Source organism: Pimephales promelas, chromosome 4 (genome assembly GCF_988280905.1).
Source record: "Pimephales promelas chromosome 4, fPimPro1.hap1.1, whole genome shotgun sequence".
Lineage (NCBI taxonomy): Eukaryota > Metazoa > Chordata > Actinopteri > Cypriniformes > Leuciscidae > Pimephales > Pimephales promelas.
Genome location: NC_142772.1, coordinates 36776868 through 36800297, shown reverse-complemented (window position 1 = coordinate 36800297; position 23430 = coordinate 36776868). Strand labels below are relative to the sequence as shown.

General features: G+C 37.5%; 1 protein-coding gene across 4 annotated transcripts in view; it reads right to left on the bottom strand.

The window, feature by feature from the left end:
• Positions 1-1159: 1159 nt before the first annotated feature.
• Positions 1160-23430, bottom strand: part of ap1b1 (adaptor related protein complex 1 subunit beta 1) — a 31256-nt gene continuing 8985 nt past the window's right edge. For 3 of the 4 annotated variants that reach the window (XM_089130420.1, XM_089130421.1, XM_039658452.2), the window contains exons 12-23: positions 21900-21998; positions 19512-19771; positions 18438-18636; positions 17954-17974; positions 16037-16066; positions 15696-15839; positions 15185-15330; positions 13231-13360; positions 10144-10228; positions 9329-9415; positions 7950-8104; positions 1160-2691 (exon numbers count right to left, since the gene is read on the bottom strand). In XM_089130420.1, coding sequence (XP_088986546.1) covers positions 2617-2691; positions 7950-8104; positions 9329-9415; positions 10144-10228; positions 13231-13360; positions 15185-15330; positions 15696-15839; positions 16037-16066; positions 17954-17974; positions 18438-18636; positions 19512-19771; positions 21900-21998 — 1431 coding nt within the window. In that variant the 3' untranslated portion in view covers positions 1160-2616. The remainder of the gene's footprint in view (positions 2692-7949; positions 8105-9328; positions 9416-10143; positions 10229-13230; positions 13361-15184; positions 15331-15695; positions 15840-16036; positions 16067-17953; positions 17975-18437; positions 18637-19511; positions 19772-21899; positions 21999-23430) is intronic. The other variant, XM_039658454.2, reaches the window with a different exon arrangement.

The window sequence follows — 23430 nt, the reverse complement described above, 5'->3', positions numbered from 1 at the left end:
CTTTCAAAAACCGCTTCTCAAATTCGCACCACACAACTCTTCCGCTCGGAAGAGAAAATGCAGGAACTTAAGACACAATTCGAGTAAGTACATAAAGTTGTGATTAACTCTCTACAAATCTACTTTGTCATCTACAGGAATATATTCTCACGGTCTCTCTAATCCGGATGAGGAGCTTTTGGGTAATAGAAGTTCAGAATAGCATGGGGCGCGTAATAATCTATCTGGATTAATAACTGGAATACATTCACCCATTAGTCCAATTTGATTTACTCAAGAAAGATTAATTTCTCTGGGGGTTTGTCCTCTCAGTCCATATTTTAATGACGTGTTAAACCTGATACAGCAGTTCTCAAATTGTCAATATGCACACAATGCAACAGTAATATCAATTTAACGCCAGTGATCGATTGCTAGGCTAGAGACTGAGTTCTTTTTATAAGCAATAGATAACAATCCAAACATCGTGTCCCTAGCAGATTCAAATTGCACTTCAGGCTTGGTTTATGATTGCACTTCCACTGAATTATATGGTTGGATACACACGAGGCCCCCAGCTCCTATATGACTACATTGCAATTTAATTTCATCACCAGGGTAGTCAACCCAAAGAGGTAATTGTGCTTAAACATGAGTTTAACAAGGGTTAAAATCAGACTGAATGAAAGGGGTATATGTTCATACCCATCAACGATTGGAAAGAGAATAAAACAGGGGGAAAACATAACAGAAGTAAGCACTATGGAACTACACACTACAACCAATTATTATGAGTAATAACCAACTATGGAGTTGTTTTAGTGAATAACTGGATGATACATGCCTGGAAACGATAATAAACGACATTTCCTGAAACCTATTCAACCTCCGCCTACTTACTTTACTTGTTAAAATGTCATTAGATGTGATAGAGGCTCAGCTTGCTCCCCCAGAATTTCACACTTACTTCGAAATTTTCCCTGCATATATAAAAAGGTTATATTTTGCAGTTTAAATGGTTTGCAGCATGATGCCCGTTTTATTTGAAGATTATTAATGAATAAAACAAGGTGGGTTAGACTATAACTGAAGCAGTCAAAGACAATTGCATAAACTTTTGCAAAGATATTACACATTGTTTAAGGATTTTCAGCCAAGTTATTAAGAGTTTCAAGAATGGTCATAATTCACATTTCATTTATTTATTTTTACCTTAAAACCAGGCTGGAATAATTACACTTTAAATCAATAGGTTATATACTTTTTAATTTCCTTAACACATGATGCATTTATGACAGAATCAAACAAAAACTAAAGCAAATTTCTTTGCTGGAAATCTCCGTGAAGTCACCCTATGACTAAATCCAACAAAATAAAACATACATAAAGAAATCAACAAAAACTATAATTAAAAGAAAAACAATAATCAATATTATTTGGAAAGTGTACACGCACAGCATTACGTGTGTCAGATCAGCAGTGTTAAGTCATCTGGTGGTATGTATTTTACGTTAAGCTTGAGAGAGAGAGGTCTGATCACCCTTGCCAATATGGTTTTAGAAACAAAATGAAACATCACATGGGTGTAGAGCTTTCAAGTCCCATAAAGAATGAGAGAAGAAACATGTCTGACGAACAAGTAGCTTTGCAAAGCATGAGACTCCAGATGCATTGTGTTCAGTGTGATATGAGATATTCATACAGTAATCGTTTTTAGCAGAATGATCTTTGGAGTCAAGTCTCCTCACAGATTCAGCAGTTTATCCTCCTTGGAATAAAACTCACACACACTGAATTGACAAGTCTCCGAATATGTGGGCATGTACACAGACACAAACACAGGAATGAGGAAGGACAGGGAAGATTTGCAGAAGAGGGAACAAAACATGCAGAATGTTGCATCTCCAAATCACACACACACACACACAAACTGGTACACAGAACACAAAAGACAGAAAATAAACCCAACTTAATAAAACGATCTTGGTCACAAAATACAGACATAATCTGGAGACCAAAAAAATTTTACTCAGCATTTGTGTAGTGCTTCTGGATAAACACAGCATTCCCTTAAAATAAATTGTGTGAAATCTAAATTAATAATGAAATATGGGAGACGAGCGTTACTAAAACAGAATTAAATAAATAAATCCATATTTGAACCTCAACGACTCACACAAACCAAGTGGCCCATCGTCTGATTATGAAGACTAAATTAAAAACAGCAGTGTTGAAAGGTTTCTCTCAACTGTAGTAAACATACCCTTCCCACCATTGGATGAATGACGAATACAGGAAACTCTGAGATCTTCTGCACACGATCTCTGCCCTCCATGAGGGGGAAAAACAAGCAGCCAGAATACACATAATGTATGTGTGGAATAAAGATGATATTTTACATTTTAGAGAGAGATTTTACGACTAAAGGGTGGAAACAGGAGGGACAAAGAAGGGTCTTGGGAATGGACAAAATAATGAAGAAAAATTCCTTGGGATTCAGTCAATGCTAAAAGCACAGTCTGAGGGAAATGCAAGACAGTGGGTTTTTGTTTTCTCTGACCGGTCCAATCAAGTTTTGAGTTTTCAGTCACCCAAACGATGCCCAGGACCTGCGGTTTCCTCTTGGTTCCCTCCATTTCAGTTCTTCAGCACCATCTCATAGCACTGGTACACAAACTGACAGACCTCTGGCGCTCTGCACTTTATCGACAGCTGAGGAAAGAGACAGAGAGATTCAAATAAAGGAGAGACACATTAGCAAGTATCAAACACTGATTTACATTTCGTAAAAATGTTAAGGTATGAAGATTTGAGTGCATGCTAGGAAAATTAAGACATTTCAAAGTGAAGAAAAAGAAGGTGAAAGAAACTAGGAAACATTAGTAATGCTGAAAGCCTGCCAACACACTATTACAATAATCTTCCAATGTGCCAGAGCAACTACACACACACAAAATTACGCCATAACAAGCTTTAAATTTACAACTAACACTTCCAATTTGCCTTAAGTCTGAAAGCACATCAGTACTCCACCTCTCTTAAACCTAAAAGATACGCTTGCACATACAAGTACAGTATCATTGAAAAGTATGGGATCATTAAGACTTTTATTCAAGTATACATTTTTTATTCAAGCAATAAATGAATCAAAAGCGACAGTAAATATATTTATAATGTTACAAAAGTGCTGTTCTTTTGAACTTTTATTCAAAGAATCCTGGTATCAGAGTAGCGCAACTGTTTTTAATATTGATAATAAATGTTTTTTGAGCACCAAATCAGCACACAATATTAGGATCTATTAACACAGAATGCATGTTTTATTTATTATTTATTAATTATAATATATATTATTTTTTCAAACGTTTGAATGGTATAGAATGATTCTGCTCTTACTCTTTTTAGAAAAACAATAGAAACTAACCACCCATAGCAAATTCATAAGCAATCTGAGTTTATTTGGTGAGAGACACATAAAAAGCCATTCCTCCTAAAGGGATCTCACATGGCACTAACGGAGTAATAGACAAACAAATGCAGGCTAATGTCAGAGGAGCAAGTGTGCTTGGAGAGGTCGGCCTGAGTGGAGACCTCCATCTACTTCGACACCTGCTTCCTCTGTCAAGTGAGCGCTGCAGCCGACTCCAGGCTTCTCACAGACCAATCATACAGAGGATAATCAGAAAGCCGGTGGGTACAGCGCAATAGGACATCACAAGTGCCAAAGGGAAAGAGATGAGCGTGATGGAGAGATCAATGGCACAATTTATCCCTACCAAACTCAACAGTTCTTTCTCTGGGTTTCTATAAGATTACCATGTAGCTTTCCACAGGGCTTTTGCGATTGTGAGGCTTCAAATAAATAAATAAATCAATCAGTGCCTATATTAGAGACTCGTAACACCGTGCCTGCCAAGCACGATGCAACACATTTGTATGTTTCTGTCCAAACACTTCACAGTTGATTTAATGTAAACTGATGTACCCAAAAGACCCAAGGTTGCATTTATTTAATAAACAATTTAGTAAAAACAGTAATAGTGTGAATTATTAAAACGATATATAATAAATAATTTGTAATTTATTATTTATTTATTGGTTATTTTATCATTTTCAGAAGTCATTACTCCTTCATTGGTCTTCAGTGTCACAGAAATGAATATTTATGATACATTATACAACTTTTTACTGAAAGTTTAAAATAACAGCATTTATCATCTTGGTTTATCAACTTTATTTGAAGGTGTCTGTGTTAGAGTGTCATTTAAGTACTGAGTAATAATTAACTACATGCATTTACTACAAGGTTTAGGTTGCATGCAATTACGCATAATTTATAGTTATTACTATTATAACATGTAACAAGGACATAGTAAAATAAAGTGTAATCAAAACATTTTATTGCACGGCTCACTGGAATACTTGATTCTGATTGGTCTATCACGCCGTCCAGCGGTGTGTTACGCACCGATAGCAAATGGTAAAACTGATAACACGCTCATCCGGGTAACTTATGAGGGCAAAGTTTTGCGTTTGGTGAGCTTATTAAAATATTAGTATACAGCTCAAATCAATATTTTGTGTACAATTATTCTATCTCTATCTAAATTAGCTGAATGAATAAACTGAGAACACCAAGGAATTAGTGAGCATGTCCTTCAATCAAACCCCAGTCTACTCCACTTCAAGCTACCAGATTTTGGAGGATTTGCCCTTAGCTTTAACTCAGAATGGCGTGAGTGCGCACACAGACACAGCGATAACATTGGTGCTGACTTGCTCTACGGCATCAGCTTCCTGTATGCAGAGGCGTTTTATTAACGGTTGCATTGTTCTATAATTTGACTAAAGTGAGAGAAAAATAAAGAAAGAGTGATACTGCACGGGTGGGTGGTGGGCATAAACCACAAAAAGGAGGAAGCAAGGATGGTGTGACTCGAAGTCTTGGAGATATAGCAGCGGGTTGCGACAATAGGGAAGAATGTAATCAAAGCGCAAATGAAAACAGATGAGATGGTGGGAAGACAGGAAGAGTGGAAGCAGCGGGGTGCTACATTGAGGTCTGTGGAGGAATGCTTTAACAGATCCCTGCCATTAGATGCTTGCCACGTGTAAAGGGGAACCGGGCCGTGCCATTGGACGCCTGGTTGCCATAGGGACCGAGAACAGTGACAAATTGTAGAGCTTTAAAACTAATAGAAACATTGCTAGATATTTAGAAAACACAACAGTATAGATACATGGCCACATTTTTCTGTCCTTTCAGACAAATATTGTTTATGTGCCACATCGGCCATAAACAAAACCATGATTCATGGACTGTGTGTTTCTGAGCTGTCATTTCTGCCTCTTAAAGTGGCTGTTAGAATGTGAGGAAAGAGCAAGAAGACTAGCAGACACATACAGATGTGTTGTGGGTCAGAGTTTCCTACAGAAATCTCTTCTTGCACAGTTAATATCTTGTGGTTCAAATGGGTCAGTCAGATTTAACAACAAACATTGCAAGTTTATTCAGTGAAATATTTATTAAAATGTTTGCAAGTTGTCTTGAACGATTCATTAAAAGAAGCGACTAAGGCCTCGTTTACACTGCATGGTTCAAGTGACCCAAATCCGATTTTTTCCTGTCATATGGCACAGATCGGATATGACCACTGAACGTGTAAGCAGGAAAAAAACGCAGGCCTCATTCATATGTGGTAATAAATCGGATATGAATCGGATACGTGCATTTGCGTGAGCCATGTAAGCAGACAAATCGGATATTCCCCTGTGATGCGAGTCGTACGTCATTAAAAAGTGTGCGATTATAGGCGCGATGGAAGAAAGGATACACACAGTAGAGCAATGCGGAGGTTTCATGTCTTTTGAGTGTTTGGGGTGAAGAGTGCAGGCAAAAATGCAGGGTTGTTACAGAAATAAATCCGTTTTTGAAGACACTTCACGAGATATGAGGCATCGTTTTAAGTGCTTGTGGCAAGAGCCTCTCCTCTTTTTTTCTCCGCCGTACGAGACCAATGTTTTGATGACTTATTGAAATATTGTGGAAAGAAAACACTGGATAATTTTATTTGCATCTGCATCCATTGAATTTCGTGCTGTTTTGCTTAATTTCCCGGGTCAGAACGTCTGCATTTGGTAGTTTCAGCAGTGTATACTGTAAATGCAAAAATCGGATATGGGTCACTTTTAAAAGATGATGTAAGCAGGTCACCAAAAAAATCGGACATAGTCAGAAAATCGGATTTGGGCATCAAGACCTGCAGTGTAAATGCAGCCTAAGAGTCATTTACCCGAGAATCGGACTACACTGGTTATGCAATACGCTTGTTTTTGCAAGCAACCACGAGAAGAACTAATACTCTGTCTTCTCTTCCCATCACATTTAATTCAGACTGGCAGCCCATATCTCCCATTTCTTTATGGTGGCAGTGTAGATTCAGCAGTGGTGAAGTGTTGCCGCTTAAAAGCACTGAAGAAATTGCAGGAGAGTGAGACTTGTGCACATTAAAAGCACATGCCGTGAGTCGGTGGGTTCCCATTGAAGAGCAACTCCTTTGATTAAGGCTATTCAATTATTTTTTTTCCTGGAATGAAATCTGGAAAACAATTATATGCACACAATCTCGGTGCCTTCCTGTAATGCCATGTTTTTCTATCATGACAAAAGGACTGGAAAATATATGAATTTGAACAATTCTACAGCATTCCTCATATTGTGGTTTGCTAGATCATTCAAAACAGTTGCTCTTATGGAAGGTCGCATGGGTGTGGTGTCCACTATTATCGACATGCTGCTATGTTTCAGTGGACTTTACTGTTTTACTGGGGATCGTGGAACTAAAAGAAAGAGTCATGCTCATTTAAAGGAAGCAAGGTGTAAAAGACATATTTTTTGGGGGAAAACACCCAACCTCTATTTCCTTCATTGTGATGTCATCATCAAAGGTGAGTGGAGAGATGAGCAAAAACACACAGGGGGGGAAAAAATACAACAAAATCAAACAGGAAAACCAAAACACAAATTATACTCATTCATCACAAGATGCAATACAGGATACATGGGCACAGGTGCATATTTAGCATAAATTAGGGGCTAGATGCATTTGATGCGATTTATTTTATGTTAGATAATAGTTTATGTAACATATCTGATGGTTACTGTGAAAGAACATTGAATTTGTGCCGCCATTGATTAAAAGAAAAGTAATGGCACACAATGTGTACACGATTCATGGAAAGTGCACACCCTGATGAAATAAAGAAATGTGCATGTTATGATGAAAAAGCTGCACTTGAATGAACTGAAGGAGAATAAGTAAATGTATGATGCATTGATAATTAATTCTCTCAGGTGGGTACATATTCTGCTACTGGGAATAAAGCATGCTGGGGACTACAATTCTAGGTATACTTGTGATCTGAGAGAAATTGCCCTTGAGGCCTGATTCATGTGGGGAATGGGAAATGGGAAAGGGAACGTGAGAGGGAAGCAGCGTACACTCCATATTGGGCTGAGTGATGATGGCAAATCCTACAAACCAAAAGGAGGAAGGACTGGCAGGAGGATTGACATCTTTTCTTGACAATCGTCCTTCCTTATCTTTACCCACCCAGGACTCTGGATGCAACAGCTGTAGCCTGACTAGACAAAGAGGCATCTATACTGCCAAAAATGCTACCAAGCCATGCAGCTTGTTAGGTTGTAAGACAGTGTTTGATCTTCCCACCATTCCTTTCCCCTCTGACCCTTTTCTTCTCTTACGCGTGCACACAAACACAAATTATTCTCCCGTATGACTCATTAGGAAGTAACAGGGGAGTCGTTCTGGGCAACACACTCTCTCACGTGCGACTGTCTCCTCCAGCACATCCATATCGATCTGTGTGTGTTCGAGTGGCACTTTGCTAGTCTCTTCGCATACTTATAAAAGTCACAACAACACACTTGGTCTGGTGTTTTCATTTACCGTGTAGTTGGGGTTTCCAGTCTGCACACGCATTTCTGCCAGCACCCAGATGCTATTGGTGAGTTTGATGGACTGGTAAAGCATGTCCTGCCCCTCCACTGTTCTCTTGGCTATGGTGAAGATATTACTGCCTTGCAGCTTGTTGCTGGCCGCGTCTGTGAGGAGAGAGAAGTTACTCATTGACAAAACAGACGCACACAGCAGGTTTTCTAAAGACAAATGGAACCTGAGTGAGTCTCTATGGCAACTCTGTTGCAAATGTGTATTTTTACTTATGCGTTGTCATATGAACCAGTTAGTAATTAGGCTGATGTAAAAGAATAATTCACTCAACAAAAGATCTTAGGTGGAATGTCTTGGTGGAAAGTAGCCTTTGTCATGCATGGAACAAAATGATCAATCTGCACAATGAGATGTTAACTCGATAACCTCAACTATAAATGATACCTGGTTTTACCAATTCACTAAAATTAACCTCAAAAGATTAGTTTGAACCAGATGTGACCAGTTGACTGAGAAGTCAATTATACTCACCAAGACTGTACTTATTTGACACAATGTGCAAAATAACAGTTTTACTCTATCCTTTAACTGTATCCTATCTTAATATATTGTCTTTGAACTTGCTGATTTGGTGCTCAAGAAACATTTCTTATTATTTTCAATGTTCAAAACAGTTGGGCTGCTTAATATTTTGGGTGGAAACCATGATTAATTTGATGAATAGAAAGTTCAAAAGAACAAAATTAGCAATAAAGAAAAAAAATTTGACCTTAAACTTGCAACCAGTGAGAAACAAAAAAAGCTGTGTTGTTTCTTTACGGTCTATGTATTATTTTGTACCACTCAGACTTCTGATCTAAATCGCAATCTCAAATCTGGCATAACAAACAAATATTTTGCTGCGGGCAGAAGATTCATATAACAATGCACAAAACACCTATATTTAATTTTCAAGCCACATGGATAGAAGAAAGAAAGAGTGTCAAAAAAGAAGAGATATTTAAAGAGAGCACTAAAGACAGCCACTGTGCATTCATTAGTAATACCACTGAGAGTTTGTGTGATTCAAAATTATTTTATGCAAACAGTTATGTGGAAGAGGATCATTCCCAAAAAACCTGCCTTAAATTAACTACACCCAGACATGCCACCAGATCAGCACTGCTCTTCAGAGACAGACCTCATCAGAAGACGGTGTGTTCATTAAGACTGTCGCAGACTGACAGTTAAAATAATACAAAGCTCAGATAAGGGTAGAGCAGACCTCTTCCTTTCATCCTGTATTTGCTTATTTGTTTCATTTCCTCCCTTTCACTCCTTTCCATCTGCCTACCCACCCAATTCACTCATGCAAGGCAAATATTTATTCCTGTTACCTGAGTTGAGATGGATGTCTTTGATTTGGAACTGTGCCTCATTGTCATTTGGAATATCCTTCCAGGTGGCCAGGAACACCTGACGTTCTGAGGAGCACAGGGACAAAAGGAGTACAACAGTGAAAAAAAAAAATGAAGAAAATGAAAAAGAATGCAGTTTGGCTATGTCTGATGCTGAAAGCGGTTGCCCTGATGCAAAGTGAAAAAGGACACGTTCATAATGATTTCAGGCTGGCTTCTTAAGTTATCAGGCACCACATTGTCATGTCTAAAAATATAGATACTTATTTCTATACTTAAAGTAAGAAAAAGGACCCATAAGAATTTGTTTTATTTCCAACCTTGCAAGCTGTCCCACTTGAGCCGTGCCAACATGCCCATATGGGTAGTCCGAAACGGATTCGAGTGGGCCTGGATACCTTCCTAACTCTATATTCTGCCTGCAGCCAAGGCATGGTTTTTCAGACACAGCCACTATGCATATCTGTATAATATCCTGCAGAGACTGAACTCCATTTAAGAGACTCCAGCGGAAAGTCTTAAATGCATAAGTAGTCTCTATCACACTCACCAACTTTTTCACATAACCACGAACATCCTCTCCAACACACTCATTTGGACACAGATCTGGCACATGTGCTCACACTCCCATGGACATAAACATAAAAACAATATCCACACAAAAAACAAAAGCAAACGCACTCAAAAAAAAGATTGAAGGATTGATGTCACAATCACCTGAAGCACTTATCCCCTTATGCTTATGCCTGAGAGGACACAGCAGAGATAAATGGTACACAAAGACACACACTTACCCATCTTTCCGTCCTCTACAAAGAGCAGGCTGATGGGAAATTGGCAGCTGAAGTAGAACACGTCAATGTTATTCTTTACAGCTACCTGCAACCCCGACAGAGAGAGAGAGAGAGAGAAACACATTACAAGTGTGATTTAAGACATGCTGTGGCAGTGGTCAAGGCACTCAAACCCTGTTAAGAGCAGACGGGACACGGCCATAATTTTTGAAGTAGTAAATGGGCCTCTCTCTCCAAGTTCTTTCAATGACAAACACACACCACAGAATAGTAGGGAAAGATGGTCCTTTGATCATCTTTCTTTGACATTTTGCTTCTATCTCTCTCTTCATTCTTTTGTTTAAGTCCCCCTGTGGCCTTGCAGAGTTGGGTTCAGCTCCTGTGCATGGAGTTCACGTTTGCACGCCAGTTTGTGAACTTCAAACATGCACGAATACCTCCGAGGCAGTGCTTCACCGAGAGGATGGAAGATGCCCACTGACAGTTCAGGAAAACAGTGAGTGAGTGAATCTGTCTTGGATAATCAGACTCAAAAACACCTGTCCTGGTGAATTAGAAATATATTCTATATTAATGTCTATATTATTTTTATTGTATAAATGTGAAAACTCAAGGTTTCTTGAAGCAAAACATTATAATTGAGTTTTTCACACAAAAAAATCATTATAATTGAGTTTTTTTTTATTTTTCTATATTTTAGTTCAATCATGTTTTTTTGTTTAAATTAATATTTTGTATTTTTAGGAGAATTTATAGTATTTCATTATTATAGTATTTCATTACTTAAACTGACATAAAATTCAAATGCTTTGGTCTCCTTTTAAAGATGACAATTGACATTATTGTTTCACCATTCTAACTGAAAAAAAAGAGTAAACCTGAAAAAAGATATAACATTTTACATATCTTGTTATGAAAAATGCACAAAAATACCATTTTCAATTTTCAAAAGAAATGTATACTTTGCAAAACCACGTTTTACTTTAAAACTGTAAAAAAAAAAAAAATCAAATAAGTAAATAAATAAAAGCCATTGATCTAAACCAGCTGTGTTCCAAATTTGAGGTTGATCTCACAAAATGAGCTTTCAGTACAATTTTGTTTATGTGCAGTACTACATGTTTCCAATAGATGAAATTCATCTCCCATTTCCAATGCCGTCACATTTCACCATGAACAACACAAGCGAGTCTATTTTTTTCAGGACCATTTAACTTTCTCAAATAATGTCCATATTTTATTTATTTTTTTGTTAAGTGCCAAAACCTTCGGCTTCATACTATACCATTTCGATGAAGTAAAAAATAAAAATAAGATAAACGTAAACTTTCTGTCAAAATTGACCCAACAGCACCACAGACTTAAGGCAAGAGACAAAAACAGAGGGGCCACGAACAACACATCATTAAAACAAATCAAACCAGATTAAATAAAACCAATCATTTCTGTTGTTGTTTCCATTTTTGTGCAACTGCAGCGGAAAAAAACACCACCACCAAATTCTTATCTGATTATGGCTGTAAATCGTTTGAGAGCATGAGGGATTGAAAGGCACCCAGGGGAGCTTTGTAAAAGCTGACAGCAGGTGCACAGCATCCATCAGAATACAGACTACACAGCCCTGGAGAGGGACAGGATGTTACACATACTAGACATCCATACCTGCTACACTCCACCTATGAATAATTCATCCAACCAAACCGCTCTGAGCTGCTCACACCGACTTTGTTCCAGCCTCCCTCGTCTAACTGCAGATAAAATACTATATAGCACCACCAGGTAAAATAATATAAAGACAGACAATGTACCAACTAATGTGAAATCAGAAATCATTTTTTTGTGTGTGTAATTGTCAGGAGTTGAACTACTAGAATCTGTTCCTCTTCTGTTTGGATTTATCTTCAGCGTTATTGGCCTCATAAATAGGAAAAGAAAAAAGTATTTCAACCAGTCTATGAGTAACATTCACTTCCTGTGATGCAATTACAGTGAATAAGTGATCTATTATTGGCAGCCACGTGTGAAATTAATAATGCCACCATGGCCCATGAGCCTCTCTATGACTGGAAATATCAGCTGTTGTAATCCACGCATAAAAAGATTGAAAATGCACGGTAAGCCAAAGCACATCCAGATCAAACAGGACGTTCTGAATCTGTGAGCTGCCTGATATTCATATATATTATTATTATTATTATATTACATCAGTCCTTCATGTTGCCACCTGTGATTTTCCTGAGCTCTCAAACACTAAATCCCCTGCTGATGACTTCAATGATAAGCACAGAGTGGAAAGTGAAAGAGACTCATTTATGATGAACCACTTAATGCCCATCTAAAATGTGTATTCTGAACACGACACTCACTGATGTCTCTCCAGGAAAGCTCAATACATGCATTTAATCTGAAAATGGAATAAGTCGGACCCTGGGGGGCTCCATAAAATCTTACAATTAAAAAAACATCTTCTTATCTTTTAATCTTGTTGCGGCTCAGAGAGAGAGAGAGAGAAAGAACTCCTACTTTCTATATTTTTCATTTGCTTCATCCAACCAAAACAGTCCCCAAAGCTCAACACAATTTTATCCCTCCGTTTAATTACAACCAATTAGTGATTTCTCTGTTCCACAATGCATATGCCGTGCCTTGTAGTGTGTGGGGTTTGTGATTTATTCCCCAAATGCAGTCACTGGAGAGCAATGTGAATGCTCCACTGAGAGAGATAATAAGGTGCAGCTAATTCACCTATTACTGTACACCACTGCAGACCTACAACCCTGATTAATAGAGGACTGAAATGGACATGGATGAATTGACAGGGGGAGAAAATCTGACAAAAGCAATGAGAGTGACCAAACAGCCGAAGGGAACCACTGATGATTTTTTTTTAACAGAATCTCAGAATCTGAGTTGCATCCGTCTGTAACCACCCACACTCAATGTCCCTGCTGTTTTTGGAGTGGATTTTTGGGGGGCTGCTCACTAGGGGCTTGCTTTATGACTTTATATCTTGAAATGAGTAACAGCACAACACTCTTTTTATCCTGTGTGAAGTATAATGGTGCAGAAATGCAGTGGAAACATTACCTGCAGATTGTTGAGTGGTTCCATTTTCATGACGGGGCCGCTTGTGCTGAGAGGCAGACTGACATCAATGGTCTGATTGGGGCTCAGAGGAGTCAAAACCTGCAGAGGGCCAGCAGGGGCCAGACCAAAACTATAGAAAAAAAAGCAGAGAAACACAGAGAAACACATGTAACATTTTTTATTTTGTACAATTTACATAACGATTCAAGACATCATTAATCCTTCTTCCAAAACATGTTTTTGTCTTACCCTGACTCACTATGCTAAGCCTATTAAGCGTTTAAATTTTAGACCAGGCAGGATATTTTTTCCTGGAAATTGCTTGCATGCGTCACTCGCCTGTGTGTGTCTCGTCGTATCCGAAAATAGAGAAAAGTTTCTCCGGCTACTTTGATGCATGTGTGGTGCGAGTGGCATAATGAGCGAGAAAGATTGACAAGGACCATGCTAAACCTCAAACCTCTGGAGAATCACCAATTTTATATTTATAAAAAATAAAAAAAACACTAAACTGAGATGAGTCTGCAGGCAGAAAGAGAATGCGACAGGGGCTCGTAATAAAATGTGATTTTTTTTTTTAAGCTAGTCAGCTTTAGAAACTTTCACTCTAAACTGGTAATCTCTCTTAACCATAGAAGTAAATATTTTATGATAAGTAGGATAATCTTTGTCTTTTCTTAGTTATGAAAAAGAACCACATTCATCTTGCAGTGTCACGCAGAGCCGACGCAGAACTAAAACAATGTTTTTTCTGCAAAATGCATGTAGGTTTGTTTTCAACAGCTAGAGCGCCAAAGGTTACAGTGTACATTTAAGACTATTGACACAAAAATAATTTAAAAAAAATCTATATAAAATTAAAAGTTTTCTTTTAGCCAAAAAAACAATGTTTCCATTCAATTTGGGTAACTGGATAATTGAACTCGGTATGCTGTTCAGGCTGATACACCAGTTGGAGTAAAGTTCATCAGCAATGAGCCACCTCTCAACATCTTAACCAAAAACATTTTTGCTAATCTAGCATCATTTTTGGTCAGGGTGAAGTGCGTACACACTGCTGACATATTTACTGTAGCATATCCATGTTGTGTGCACAAAATAGACACTTACATAGTCAAAGGAAGACTGTTTCACTCAATCATTTCAGCCCTCTTAAAAACTAATTTGGCAGATTATTTTTGGTTGCTAAAATTTGTGTGCATCACCAGTAAGGCCAAAATAAAAAAAAAAATAGTTTTATCTTCCACAACCTGTAAATGAGTTTCAAAACAGATGATAAAACAAATGTTTAAATATGTACACTTTGAGAGGGACCCTCCAGCATGAATATCAGAGACTTAGTGGTGTATGCTTTTAACTTGGACAAGTAAATCAACCACCCTTAGCAACTACATAGAAACACATGTCCTGGCCACATTCCCTCTAATGGCCCTTATCAATCATGGCCCCCTAATAATCCCCATTAACTGAATTGGCTCAGTCTCTCTCTCTCCTTTCCACCTATAGCTGGTGTGTGGAGAGCGCACTGGCGCCATTGTACTGTGGCTGCCATCGCATCATCCAATTGGATGCTGCACACTAGTACATAGGAAACGCACTATATAAATTAATAAATAATTCTCTCACAACAGCCTAGCATTGTGGCAGTCAGAATGCACCATTCTAAAAATCTATAAATAGCCCATGTAATAGCGGAAAGATATATTACAATATTCTACATTCAGGCTTTATTAAACGAGAAGTAATTTTCTAGACAGAAGTCCTCAATCAATGTGAAAACACATTAAAGTCTCTTTAGAATATCAGCATGTCCTTGAATGATCCCACTGACAAACAGTATAAATGATCATGATGTTTTCCAGTCAGGTCTCCAAACTGATTGAGAAACAAAGATACTTGAGGAGACCTCCAAAACAATCTGCATCCCAGTCTCCCGTTCTGCCTCTGAACTCACCTGTTCCTGTTGAACTGAATGGCAAAGTCAGTCATGACGCTCATGGCTTTGTTGGTGAGAGACATATCCATCTGAATGATCCCACCACGTCGGGCAAATGTCCCAGAAATCTCGAGTCCTTTAGCCTTCATTGCAGGTAACCACAGCTGAACACACAGATAAACAGGTTAGGACTGTGAGGGAAAGAAAGCTAGGGGCACACACACAGGATGGCTGTGTTTTTGTTTGTCTCATTATCTGTGTACACATGCATGCACATGGCTGTTTTTTAAGCAGCTCCATAAGAGTTGCATTTTTAAGCCAATTCTTTTTTCTTTTAAGACAAAAAAAATGTGCTCAGCATTCTGTTGGAATATGTCAAGCTTTTATTGAACACCACAGCACTTTGTGTGTGTACGCCCCCAAAAGTCCTGGAAACGCTGCAGCATTACAAATCGACTTAAACTGCTTATAAAAGACTGCTGAAGTCATAAAGTTATTGATTGAGAATATTGATTGATTCTATACTTACAGTTTTAGGAACAACGTAGAATCCTGTTGGCATGCCAACACCCCCACCAAGGTCAAAAAGGTCACCCAATCCACCTCCAACAGCAGGAGCACCACCGAGAGCAGCAGGCATGGCTGTTGGGGCCACCCCCAGACCGGCACCCATCTGAGCAGAGGGAGACAAGCATTACAACCTATTACAACTTTTCTATCGTCAGGAAAGAGGCTAGCAGAGAAATTAACGGAATTTAACAGCTCTTTGATTAATGAAGGCAAACCCCTCTGTTGATGCTAATGCTTCTCGGATGAAGCACATTCATCAAAGTCTGGGTGAACTTTGCTAAAACTCTTTGTCTGACTTACCGAAGGACTTCCGCCGATGTCTCCTCCCAGCTGGGAACAGAGAGAGGACAAAAAGTAAGGATCAGTGAGCATGAAAGATGATGATAATTATGACCTGGTTGATGCACGGGGAACTAGCTCAGTTGGTTGAAGTCAGCGAGCGGCTACGGATGTTGTGAGACATCTCAGACAGTTTCTGTGCTCTTTTTACATTCTAATGACTCTCAATTAGGGATGGGCGATATGATTATATTTAGGCAGCGATATGAAGTGTCTCTTAATAATGACATCGTTGTATTGTTTATATTGCAGTATGCAAATATGTCTGAGTAACACAGGATTGTTTACATTTTTTTGACACGTTAGAGTGATAAAACGGCATGCATGAATGAGAAAATAAACAGTGTGATGTGCATTATGTTAAACAGAGTTAATCGGTCTCATTCATGAAACATTCGTAAGTATACAAGTAAATATGAGAGTGATTTGAGCGTAAAGAGACCTTCCCGATAGTGAAATGTGTGTGTGTTAATGAATTCCAATCAGTCGTAAATGGCATGCTCATTCTCAATTACCATACATCCCGCCCATTAAATCCGACTGACAACTATGGATGGGATATTATGACTCCAAAACAAAGGATTTCGACGTGTCTTCTCAAAAGCGAATGAAAAAGAAAAATTTCTCAGGTGCAGAAACCAAAGTTTTATTATCAGAAGTGCTTTCCAACACCACATTGTATTTTCAAGCGTAGGCTACATACATAGTAGCGTATCAAGTCCTAAAAAAAGGAAGCTTAGCAGCACATTACAGATGAAGTTAATAGAGTTCCATCTGTTAATCAAAAAGAAAAACCGTATAATATTTTTTTCAAAATGCTGTGTAAATATATACCCGACTAAGGTGAATTAAAATGCAGCCTTAGTTGTTGATGAGCAAAACGTTTGGATGTTTAACTATTTACGCGTGGCTGTTGCAATCTTGCATTGGATTTTCTCCTTAGCATAAAGGTTGAGAGGTCAAAATAGGAAAGAAGAAAAAAGAAAAAAGAAAGAGGCAATCACTGCTTTTGACTGAGCAACTTAAGAAATAGCGAAATAGTATTCCTTATTTGAATGCTACTGTCACATAGACCTACTGTACATGTTGCTGTCATTGATTCATTGTATTTGTCCAATTGTTTATATTGTAATATTTATCATTATTGTGACATAAAATGACTTAAATTGTGAAATAAGATTTTGGTCATATTGCCCACTCCTACTTTCAACATTTCATTTTGTATGAGATGTGCCTACTTGTGTGTGACTAAAACTACCACTACAACCTCAAAAACTGAAATAAAATAAAAGAGGAAAGGTGCTCTTAGGGTTTCTTCATACTGATCTGAGAGACTACCGTAGTTTATGTTGGGCAACAGGGACTAGACTAAGATCAGTACAGACTTTAAGGATGAACTCAAAAGGTGAGAACACCCACACCGACCTCTCTCTCACTATAATCAGAAGATGGCTGGGGAGAATGCACCTCTGTCCTGTGGGAAACACCCGGCTGATAGAGGAATGAGAAATGGATGAAACACTTCCAATGAATTAAATCAGAAGAAACGAGGGAAATGATGTTGAGGAAAAAAATGTGTTTGCATCAAGTCCAAGATTTTTCATACAAGGTGTGTGATGACAACACAAACAATTCACAACCATCTTGGATATATTTGACTAATGTTGACACTCATTAAATGCATAAAAAACAAGTGGTTGTAAATAACATCACATTGCTGGGGCTGTAAATGTACTCGTAAATGGAAGTAGCTGAAGCAGCCCTTTGTTGGTGTGAAGAGTACATTGGTTTCCCCCTACTAAAATACAGATCCCATTTAGACAAATAAAATGGCACGATATGAAAGTGTCTGCTTCTTCTTTCACTTAGTTTAATTACCGTATCTGATTCATCGCCCATCTGCAAGTGTTGCAAGAGAATAAAAGACAGAGGAACAAAAAGAAAAAAGAAAAAGAGAAAGTCAAAAAAGAGAAAGAGAAGACCAGAAGGGAAATACAGACAAGGGAAAGTTAACTCCAATTATGCTAGACCATCTGTGATTTCTCAACAGACACAATTACACTGGTTAAGGGACTTTGGATGTGTGTTTAAGGGTGAGGGGCTGATCTGAGATCAGAATCCACTTGGATGATCTCAACTTAGTTAAGTAGCTCTGGAACCGGTCAACAGTGACACTAAATAAATGTCCTACAACACATGTGCAAGCTGAACAACTGACAAACACGCACACAGACTGTTAAAGGAAAAGATGGGTATATTCATTCTAGTAATTACTCTGTGTTTCCTCTTCATTAATCTAATTTCACCATGAAGGAATGATTATGTTTGGAGTAAAGTGAGAGGCAGCATGAGATAAACATACCAGACTATCCAGACCTCCTCCCAGTAGGTCCATGGCTCCCATCTGCATTGAGGGCTGCACTGAAGGGACAGTGGCAGTGGGCGGGGCCAGATCCAGGTTCAGCAGGTCACCCAGGAGATCACCCTGTGATGGAATGACAGCGGATGGAGCTTCAGAAGGTCCAGACTGGCCAACATCAGGGCTCTCAGCACTCTCAACACTAAGGAGAGAGAAATTACCATTTATTAAAAACATAGATGCATCTTTTTACTTCAAAAAAAAAAAAAAAAAAAGTCTAGATGTATTAAAACACATTTTAAAATAAAATATGTAAAATGTAAAATACAACTATTAACTGGAAATAAAGAAAAGAAAATGAACTGAAAATTGAAAAATGAAATAAAAATAAATGAAACCTAAAAAGCTATATTTAAAAAGTAAAAGAAATGGCAAAAGCACATAATAAAATGACTAAAAATTAAACTAAAATCAACATCAAAACTAAATAATATAGAAATAAAGCTAATTCAAAATTTTTAATAAAACTTATCTTATATATGTTATTAAATTTTTCATTAAAATTACAGTTGTTTGTGTTTACATAATATATTTGTGTGTGGTGTGTATAATTATATTCTATATATAAAATACACACACGCATGTATATATTTAAGAAAATATTATTATTATTATAATATAGATTATGTATTGTATATATATATATATATATATATATATATATATATGTATATTATGTATATATATATATTGTATATATGTATATATACGTATATATATATATATATATATACAGTATATATATACTCTATATATGTGTGTGCAGTATTTATGTGAAAATAATTCTTAAATATATACAAAATAATTTTACACAGCAAACACACATATTATGTAAACACAAACTTTTATTTTGGATGTGATTTAAACGCAATTAATCTTTGCACAGCCCTAATATATAAATATATAAATAAATACTTATAATAATTATAATAATTGTTACTAATGCATATATAAACAAATCTTTATACTTTTCTGTATATAAAATAATATAAGAAAAGAAACAAATTAGAGACTCACGAGCCAACACGAGGAGGAAGTCTCCTATGCTGAACGCCACGGCTGCCCTCCACAAAAGCACTGGGGGGTTTGTGGTAGACTGAGGCCAGAGTACCAATGTGGCAGATGAGCTCCTCCAGCAGGGTGGGCTCAATCAGGTCTGTCTCCTCTGAGATCAGAGGCTTCTCAGCCAGCACCACCTCTTTAGCTGCCACAGGGTCTGTAGATAACAGACGCCAGTAGATGTAGCCACGGTCGCGCAGATCAGGGTTATCAGAATCCTGCAAAGTTAAAAACAAGCAAAATTCAGGGAAAGTGAAAGTGACCAGTTGAAAACCAAGGGGAATTATATGCTATTTATGATGTGAGAATATAAGGAAGAGAAAATAAAGCAATACAAGTGACTGTTTTTTTCAACAACAAAAAAAATCAATTGAAGGACAGTCTTATGTAAATAATGCATAACTCCTAAGCACCAATTCATCTATGTGATAAGATCAAGTAGAGCACCAGCAAAGCAAAACAGCGGTGAGAGAATTAGATCTGGAGGCCATAAAATGGCACCTGGGATAAAGAAGGACATTTGGTATTCTGCGAGTACAGCCTGTGGCACTGAATCTCAAAGTTAATAATGACAAGATGCAATCTCAGATCCCAGTTTGACAGCACAAGTTTATGGCTTCTCTGAATATTAATGAGATCACACAAATGCTCCCTAGCCCTTACACACAAACATGAAACTATTCTAATCAATATTTTCAATGATTTGTCAGGCCAAATTAAAGAGCATCAAAACTGTATTTATCATTTGAATTTTGTGATAGTCTTTCAAATTCTGTAAGTTCAGAAATTTTGTATTGAAAGTAACAAAGCCCATTGTTATTGTATGAGAGTCATGCTGACATAAAACAATGTTTAGTGAAGTTTTGGTCATGCATCAACAGGCTTTTAATTACATAGAATTCACATTTTTGTAATCACATATTGATCAATGCACCTACATACAAGATCAACCATGATTGCTGTCTTGTTCTGATTGGTTCTTGTTCATCAAGCAAGGATACGAAAGGATCTGCAGTGCTCTCGAACACTGAACATATTGTAAGTGTCCATATTCTGTAACGGAATTGTTTAATTAAAAGGAAAAGCTTGTAAAGCTTCTAATGATGCAAAACAATTGTTAATTACCCTAGTGAATTACAGTGATTTAGAAACAATCCAATTCATAACTGGCACAGAGGAAGAAAGCAAGGCTTACTAGCATTAAAAATGTATGTTTAATAAAAATAAATCTGTCAGAATCCTGCTGTTTTGATCTAATGCAGGGTTTCAGGTTCTGGCCCAAAAGCTCTGGCAAGTTTTTCTTTTGTGTTCATTTTCTTGATATAGGGTAAAATGAAACCACACAACCCAGACAAATTATTACTTAAATTTACTAATACATTTTTAAAATCTGTTAACATTATTTAATACTCAATGTGTTGATGTTAGATAACACATTAAGTAAAGTTAATGAATGGTATCTTATTGCTGTGTTACCAAACTATACAGGAGATAAAACGTGTTTTATTTGACTTGACTGTACTTTTATTTTTATTTAACAGTGTTCATTTTTATTTTTAAAAGGGCTTTTTAAACCTGCCAAGAATTATCCAGCCATGAATAAGCCTTGAACTGCTTTCTGATGCACTAATAATGACATAAATAGGGATATATAGAAAACTGTAGATATATAGCCATAATATAGAATACAACATGTTATTATTAACCTATCTTTCAAATAGACAGAAAAAAAAACATGAACCATTTTGCATGCGCAAAAAACGAGCTGTGAACGGCCCTTTATGGCAACGTGACATTAGCCTAATCGAAAATATTTCCATGTGTGGCTCTTTCCTGCTTTCTAGTCAACAAGTGGATTCCGAGCCACCGAATTAGCAGCACTGCCAGTCACAATGTCACAGTGTGTTTAGGTGTGTAAGTGAAGTGAATGTCATGATGTTACTGATCATGTTAAGATTTTGCAGCAGCGCTGAAAATCCATGGTAGGGGAAACACTGCTCTTGGTTTATAATCTTCTTTTGTTTCTTGTGAATTTGACATTCATTTGAGACATGTTTACAAATCAAAAGTAACGTTTTCTGATTTGATGATCCTCTGTCTGCCTGTGGTTACAAAAAGCAACAATTACATCATGTTGTTAAAAAAGATAAATACGTCAGGGTGTTGAGCAACTGTGAAAATCTTGTTCTCTTTGGAGTGATTCAGCAAGCCAAGCAGCTTTGCTTATGAGATGTGCACTTTGAGGATGGCAACAACACCTCCAGAGAGTGCCCTTGAAGGTGTGAGCAAGTATAGGTGCAGTGTCATTTTCTCACTGAAATGTGTGCTTCTGTGTGGACATCTCACCTGTGTGGCGAGACTGAGCACTTGTTGCACCAGCTCCTGGGTCTCGGTGGGTTTCTTCAAGAACAACTTCACAATAGCTGTCAGCAACTGCAACTGCACCTGAGAGGGGAGCATGAAAAAAAACTTAACACAGGGACAAATCCTGTAACACTACCTCCCAAAAGACAAGTTCATGCAAGCTATTCACTAGAGTATTATGGTATGAAAAAAAAATATTAGAAATTCTAAAAAACAATTTTCATACTACCACAGCAAAGTCTCCCTATTCTTCTGTGAGAATTCTTTATGCTCTTAATACAATGCTTACATAACACAAGTCTGCTTAAAGGGTTAGTTCACCCAAAATTATGTCACTAATGATTAAAGCCCGTAAGATTTAGTTTAAGATATTTTAGATTCAGTCCGCGAGTTTTCGGTCCCTCCATTGAAAATGTGTATGGTATACTGTCTTTGTCTAGAAAGGAAAAAATAAAGACATCATCAAAGTAGTCCATGTGACATCCGGGCTCTGCATGGTGTGTTCCGGGCTTAAGAGTTAAGTTCATCTTCAGAACACAATTGAAGATTTTTTTTTTAATGAAATCTGAGCGCTTTCTGACACAACTGACAAGTATGCCATATTCGCATGGGATTAGTATTATCTGGTGACCTATAGTAATTTGTAATAATTGCGGAGTTTGTCTGTGATCTTAATCCTGTGCGAATTGGCCATGTCTGTAATATGTAAAGTAAAAATTCCCTCGCAAATTACCTACTATATTTCGCCGAACACCGAGGTCCTGTGATAATATCAGCCCCGTGCGAATCGGCATATCTGTGTTTTGGCCGTATCGTACAGCATTTTTTCAAGGTTTTTGTTTCATGTGCACTTTTTTTATCCATCTTTTGCGGAGAATGGAGGCTGCTTTGGAGTGTTTTGAAAGTATTTCTGGTGCTGGGTCATATCGCTATCCACAACTACACAATTTGCAGAAAGTAAAAGCTGAAAATCATCAGAAGAGCAAAAAGAAAATGAATGATTAGATAGAGATGAATGACATGTATAGCAACATGTGGTAAGGAACTTTATTCTGTTTGTCATAATATATCATACAGCTTGACCTATAACGAAAATAAATTTCCAAGCAATAGCCTATTGACGTCATATCGGGGAGATAAGTCAGTAAATTCGAGAAAAATCACAGGCTTCAGTTATCCCCTGCGAATGCGCCACATGAAATTCAGATGTGGCGAGGTAATTTATAAATCACATGAGGTCCCCAGATAATACTAATCCTGTGCGAATAGGGCTTTAGACACTTCAAAAAGTTCATTAAGAGATTGTAAAACTAATCCATGAGCGGTTTAGTCCAAAGAAAAGAGACACTACTGCTTTATATGAACAATAGATTGAATTTAGGCTTTTATTCACATATAAACATTTATCAACTCGCAAATCAGTTGTGGTAAATGAAAGCTCAAGCATGTTAGCTTGACGTGCGAGCATAAATGAGGTTCATTCTCGTGTGTTACGCTTGCGTTCTCGCATGTC